Here is a 7158-nt window from a genome sequence, read left to right on the forward strand (position 1 = left end):
GTTATGGTCCAAACTTTCCTCCTTTCTAACATCCCAATTCTTCACAAATTTATACGCATGTCTCACAACTTTCATGGGGCAAGACACAAATGTCTGCGTTTACAGTGCTGAGGGACAAAACACATTTTGAGGGTTAATAATAATCAGGTACAGAGCCCATGATATAAAATATAAAAAGACAACACATAGCAAGAAACAAAAACAAAAAAAACAGCAATTCCTGTATGCAATAGGTGTAGTGGTTGCCATGGCTTTATGTGCAAAGGCATAATGAGAGCCTGCAGTTAACCTTTGACTACTCCACGCACACACACACACACACGCACCCACACACACACACACACCCACACCCACACACACACATGCATGCACAAGGGGATGTCAGGGTCAGAGAAAGGAAATTTGCACTCATTTCCTGCGTGTGGTTTCGGTACAAATCAACAACATCCTGGCCTTTTGTGAGCGTGCCTGCCCTCATGCTGCTTCGCGTTTTCAGGGGCTATAGGCGTTATAAAGCCCCTTCCCCCCCCCCCCCCCCCTCTTCTCCAAAACCACTATCCCACTACAACCCACCACCCGCCACCCTTTCCTCCCCGAGATTTTTTAGCACCACCGTGGAAAGAAGAAGATCACTTTGTAGCAGAGGAAGGAAGGAAGGAAGGCAGGAAGGAAGGCAGGGAGGGAGGAAGTGTCCTTGTTGGTAATAAAGGCCCTCGGATAGGGCAGAGGACGGGAATAGCCACAAAGTAATGTCATGGTTAACGTCAAGATTTAGGACGGGCAAAGGCGCGGAATGGAAGAGCAATGTTTTGACCTAAAACACGTTATTCAAAGTCAGTATGCAGTTATAATGAGAATAATAGCACTTTTTTTTTTTTAAAAAGCTATTATTTTGGCCTAGAGTCCATGCAAGTAGCCTAAACAAATTGCAATTGGGACACCACATGGGGAATCTGGAGCAGTATTTACTCGAGTTTAGGTCATCATTTGCAATTCTAGACGTCATATTACTTTCAATTAGAGATGATTTTATTTATTTATTTGATAGGGACAATGCATATTGATGAACAGTTGCACATGAGCACTGTAAATATGCCAGATTATAGCGGGGATGCTAGTTTCCATCTGTAGTCCCTAGACAGGCAGCACATACACAATTTACAATGACATAATGTGACAACAATAAATGCAGTAACAACTAAAAGTGTTCACAGGCCTGGTTTTCCTTTAGCCACAGTTTAAAACGTGCTTTAAAAGTGGCCAGAGTTGGAGTCTCTCTGACTGAAAAAGGGAGACTGTTCCAGTACTTGGTGCCTTTTACAGAGAGCACAGTCTGTCCAAAGGAGGTTCTCCTGTGTGGAACCTCACAGTCTCCTCGAGCTGATGCCCTGGTGCCCATCCCCCTAACACACTTTGGCCAGTTTGTTATACATTTAAGTTCGTTTTTTTTCTTCTGATTTGTTTATGTTTTCACACCCAGTTTAGACAAAATGCAGTCCAATGTACGTCTGTTTGAAGTCATTTTTAGACCCGGTTTCGTTCTGATTTTCTGTCAAATGTGAGGAAGTTTGAGAATGTATGGAAGCTTTTATCCAAATCAAATAATTATTCCACTATCTTACGACGCAAAGCCAATGATCCATTTCCGAATTTGGTATATGTTGAAATCAATTCCATTATTCCGTCCTTGTTTTTGATGGACAAAGCACCTCATTGCTATTCTAGTGCCAAACAACAGCAGAAATCCACCGCAGTCTTCGCCCACTCACGACTGTCTATTACACAAGGAAAAGCAGCGCCATCACGGAGAGAATATCGCTAGTTTTATGTAAATCAGGCCTGACTTTGCCCTTGTGACCAAAAAAGCTCCCTCCTCTCCCCCCTCCGTTTATTTCACCCCCTTCGCCTCTGTGTGTTTCTCTCCACACACACGCACACACACACGCCTCATTCGCCATTTCTTCTCCATTCATAAAAATCCCCACATGGCGCATGCGCAATCCCATTCTGAGCGCTCACCATTCATAAAAATGTAACCTCCGCATTTGAGCACCTCCCGTCTCTCTCTCTCGCGCTGCCATTCACAAGAAGCTCACGCAGGGAGGCAGACCGAGCAGCAGCAGCGCCGTCCCCTCTCCCTGTCTATACCCTCCCATTCATAAAAACGCACAGCCCTCCCCCTTTTTCGAGCAGCTAGTTGCAACATCAAGATCCAAAGCTGTGCTGTGTCCACGACCGCAGTCAGTCGCCTTTTACTCACCGGAGTGGAGAAGAGAGTGCTCTCTGCCTCCACGGCGCTTCAAGCCTAAAACATTTGGACTTAATGCTGTTTATTTCTGGAGCTACTTGTCATCGCATTGGACTATAGCCCGAGGACAACGGAGAAATGACAGTTTTATCCTGAATTGGTGAGTAAAACAATGTGTGTGTGTTTTAAAAATGCTTCGCGTTACTGGCTGCAGAATACTTCTTTATAATCGAGTCTAGAAAGCAGGCAGCGACATTTAGGTAGGCTATAGGTTTGATATGTCCTATTCAGAATCTATATTTTGCCCAGAAAGAACATTTCTCGCAAAGACAGAAGAGCAAATGTCATATCTTTTGCCATTTCACAGCGCCGTGAGCGCTTTTAAAGCGCCAGGAAGCTATTTATGACTTCATGTCAACTAAGCCTGTTAGCCGATTTCACTTTCAATGCTATTTATTTTACATTCATCTTTTTCGAATCCAGTTCAATTCAAATGCCTTTCATTGCTGCCCTATTACGGCTACGCACTTCGCCAAATGTCGCTTAAAAACTAACCACCGCTTCGTTCACTGGCAAATATCTGCACCATCCGCTTGCAAACGCTTCCCAATGCGCAGATACAAGCGAGGAACATTAGTATATGCGAACACAAAGTCTGTATAAACATGCTATTTGAGTGTGTCGAGCGGCCGCCTCCGTATTTTTATGACTCAGTCCATTCACATATTGAAGGCAGGGAGGGACGTGCACACGCGCACACATACGAACAGCCACGCAAACGCACGCACGCACGTACGTCCACAGTTCCGGCTTGGAAGCTCATATAATGGTCGAGATTTGACGATCACAAGCACAGTGGAGGCAGAGCCAGCAGCAGTGGTGTCGCAACAGGTTTACGCACCAAAACTGAAGAAAGGAGGCTAAAGGGGGGCTTGGAGATACCCATATGTGGTTGCTGTGGCGATAATACAGTTATAAAACAAGTGAAATGTTGTATTTTCTATTTTTTATTTTATTGGGCAAGCAGATAAGAATTCATACAGCGGCTGGATATAGTTTCCTATCCAAAATGTGAAAAGATGGGGGAAGAAGACTAATCAGTGGTCTTTCTTCTTTATGTCAGTTGAGCTATATTTGCAATAACTAAACTCCTGACGTGGGACAGTGGAAATGATGCTTCCGCTTGATTATTTTCTAGGTTACCCTCGCACACAAGGACTGGCGCTCTTTGATAAAAATGTAGCCTATTCTTTTTTTTCAATGAGGATCAGAGCTCTCTTATTCATACTTTCAACAAGGAGTCATGCAGCAGCCTCCATTCATGAAAACCTGCTGCGCTCCTCTACCGGTTCATTCACAAAATCTGAGGCTTGGCTGTCTTATGTCACTCAAACATCCTACTTTAATTTGAGCTGATATATACAATCACATATAAAAAGAAATCAGTTAATAAATGACCCATTAATGTGGTGCCTCGTACAAAAGCCGTTCCTTGACCGAGCCAGAGTCTTTGTTGAAATCCCTTTTGGCAACCCCTAATTCCTCTTTGCCTTGCCTCGTTTTGCATCTCTGGGTCTTTTGCATGCAAGCCCTGCTCCGTGGTGCTCCCAGAGAGGCGACGAAAGCCCAACTTCCATTGTTCTAATGTCAAAGTTAAAATGGAAGAGGTTTGAAACGCTTCTGGTATTCAGGCAAAAAATCATGACCGTTTGTTTTAACCTACTTTCGCATTTTTGTAAAAGCCTGATAAGTTTTTAATGGCTGAGTGGTGCTGGTGTTACCAGGATGCTGACAGACAGTCAAATTAAGACTTGTTATGTTTTATTACCCAACATTTTACTGTATTTGTGATCTAGACTTTAAAATTGTACTTTTTTCAAAATTATATGAACTCTCTGATGCATTTGGGGTTGGACCGGCCGGTTTACATACATGAATCTATTGTAGTGCGGTGGGAAATAGGCAGATACAGTGTAAAGATCGATAGCTCTAATAGGATTGTCCTATTAATAACCCTGTGTCTCTGCAGTGTTGGATGTTGCTGTAAAGAGACGTGCCCGGCCGCAGACCTCACATGGAGTCCAGGGTCCCACAGCACATCCCAGGGGTGTCCTCCTCGCTCATGTCCCAGCCAGTGCTGGACAGTCGAGTGCCCTACGGCCGCCTTCAGCACCTCACCATCTACCCCCTGGACCAGATCAAGTCCACCCACGTAGAGAACGACTACATCGACAGCCCGGCGGTGGTGTCCCAGCAGCCTAACAGTCAGAAGGCTCCACGCAGGGTCACATGGGTTGGACAGGGCCAGGAGAACTTTCTGGGGGCCAACCACAACCTCCATCACAATCACCAACAGTCACACCTGCACCAGGACAGCACCACTCACCCCTGGATCTCCTTCAGCGGGAGGCCCAGCTCCATCAGCAGCAGCAGCAGCACTTCTTCTGATCAGAGGCTGCTGGATCATGCTGCCCCCACCCCTGTGGTGGACCACCACCCAACCCTGCCCCACAGCGTGGTCAACACGGTCAGCCGCACCCCTGGGTGTCTCTCTTCCTCTGAGTCTAAAGGCCTGAGCTCTTCCTGCACCTCCTCCGCCAAATCTCTGGACCTCAAGTCTGCACAGGTGTCCACCGGAGGGGCGTGTCCCAGCATAGGCCAGCACACCCTGTCGCTGATCCCCTCCTCGCCTGCAGAGAAGAAGCATCTGGTGGTGTGTGAAGCGTGTGGGAAGTGCCGGTGCACCGAGTGCACTTTGCCGCGGACCCTGCCCTCCTGCTGGGTGTGTAACCAGGAGTGTTTGTGCTCCGCCCAGAGCCTAGTGGACACTGCCACATGCATGTGTCTGGTCAAAGGCATCTTCTACCACTGCACCGAGGATGAGGATGATGAAGGCTCATGTGCGGACAAACCTTGCTCGTGTTCGCAGGCCCACTGCTGCGCCCGCTGGTCCTTCATGACTGCCCTCTCCTTCGTCTTGCCCTGCCTGGTCTGCTACCTTCCCGCTATGGGACTGGCCAAACTGGGACAGAAGTGTTATGACAAGGTCAGTAGGCCCGGCTGTCGCTGCAAGAACTTGCAAGGCTCCACCAACGTTTGCAAAAGTGTGGAGGCTAAGATCGGGACATTAGAGAAGCAGTCAGGGTCATGATAATGGACCAAAGTGTCTGAACAGACTGGACCATACAGCGCTTGCTTGTTCTATGGATAGGACAATCCAAAATATCCCTTATGACCCATGTATCTGCTGGAAGATGACTGTATACTTCGGTACTTAGTGGCTCTTAGCCTAGTTTAAGGGTGGATGACCAAGAATTGGTCACAGAAGAAAAACGCTGCTGGGACTAGATTGTGGGACTGGAGTTGATTTGTTTGCAAAAGATGGGTGAAGGCACAAAGTCATTGTACCTCTCTGCTGCTCTCTATTTTCTCAGCTAATTTTGTAACTTTAAACTAACCAGAATGGTCTGATATCTGTAAACTTCCCCGCCCCAAAAGCACAGGCCGCTGTTCCTCTGTCTGCACCCAACACTGATTACCTTCACACCGAAGCTTATGATAGTTCTCAGAGGAGTAAAACCACCACTTTACTCTCTCTCCTCTATTATGACCACCACCAACACTTAGCGTTGCCATGCTTCCTCTTCCCACTTAGAGATGCTAGCTTGCTAACATTTTATCTCCTTGGAGGAGCTGTAAAAACAAACACATCGAGACTTTGAAATAATAGTAATTTTCTCCATCACGCTGTGCTCTGTGGAAGCAGATGAGAGACATGATCACTTTATAGCAAGTTTTAGAGGTAAATTCCTTCTAAACAGATAGTGAATGCTGTTTACCAATCACCTCAGAGGTAATGCATGTCACGACCTGCATGCTTTAGTGTAATGGTTACCCACCTGTGCTAGGAGTCGATGTGTCGTAGAGAAATGTATAAAGTTCACCCGATCTTCTCAGGGACTGTTACAGTGGTCTGGCCTATAGCATGCTGATTTTACAAACTGCCTAAGAGCCTTTAATCTACTTCCTCTTTGCACACGGGGGCAAAGAACCAATTAAAAGGCAATAGTGAATAATTCAAATCGAGTAAGCTAAGTCAGAAAAGGCCAGTTTTTTTTTTTTTTCTTTTCTTTTCTTTTGATAGAGCAAGTGAGTGAAACGCAAAGTTGTTGGTATCTCGTCAGCCTAGTCAAAATCAACCTGCCACTTGCACAACTTTTTTTAGGAAGACCCCCCCCACCCTCCCCGAACGGATGGACTAAAGCACAGTATTATCCACCACAGCTATCTCATATTACATCGCCCTGCGCTACATTTAGCCGCGGTTCCTCCCACCCCCTCCACTCGCAATACGCCCACATGCGCACATAAGTGTCTTCTTCACGCCAGTCTAGTCATTATGCTGCATTAGAAATCTTTTGATTCTTAAAAGTGTATTTTTTTATGTGGCTTGCATGAGCTCCTAGATAGGTAGGACTTTGCCAAAGGAACGCTAGCGTACAGTAGCATGTCTGAGTGGACACCGATGTTATGCACCAAATGGAGGTTGTCAGTCTTTTTTTCTCTTCATCAACAAAAAAAAAAAAAAACACTTTTCTTTTCCAATTTCTCCTTCTCTTTCACACAAGTGTTTGCCTTGTTGCACAACGCTGATCTCGTTCACTATTACAAAAAAAAACAAAAACAAAAAAACACAGCTAAAATACACTGTCCACTCCTTAGTCTTGAATGTATAAGGCAATATTTTCAAAAAAAAACGAGCAACTTCAGTCCGAGAAGGAAGGTGCCAAAAAAAAATGATTGTTGCGTACAGGAGATGGTGCCAGGGGTCCAAAATCACAAATGTTTTTTGACGATATATATTTAGACTAGAGCTATGCAGTAAACGTTCTTTGCTTGTAAATAGTTTC

General features: G+C 45.6%; 1 protein-coding gene across 1 annotated transcript; it reads left to right on the plus strand.

Annotated features, from left to right (window-relative positions):
- The first annotated feature begins 2052 nt into the window (after positions 1 to 2052).
- On the plus strand, positions 2053 to 6855 carry spry4 (sprouty homolog 4). Its single transcript, XM_079566647.1, has 2 exons — positions 2053 to 2408; positions 4278 to 6855. Exon 2 carries the CDS (start codon positions 4323 to 4325, stop codon positions 5397 to 5399), a length of 1077 nt encoding a protein of 358 aa, XP_079422773.1. The 5' UTR covers positions 2053 to 2408; positions 4278 to 4322; the 3' UTR covers positions 5400 to 6855.
- The last annotated feature ends 303 nt before the right edge of the window (positions 6856 to 7158 follow it).

The sequence above is a fragment of the Gobius niger genome (genome assembly GCF_951799975.1).
Source record: "Gobius niger genome assembly, chromosome: 11".
Classification (NCBI taxonomy): Eukaryota; Metazoa; Chordata; class Actinopteri; order Gobiiformes; family Gobiidae; genus Gobius; species Gobius niger.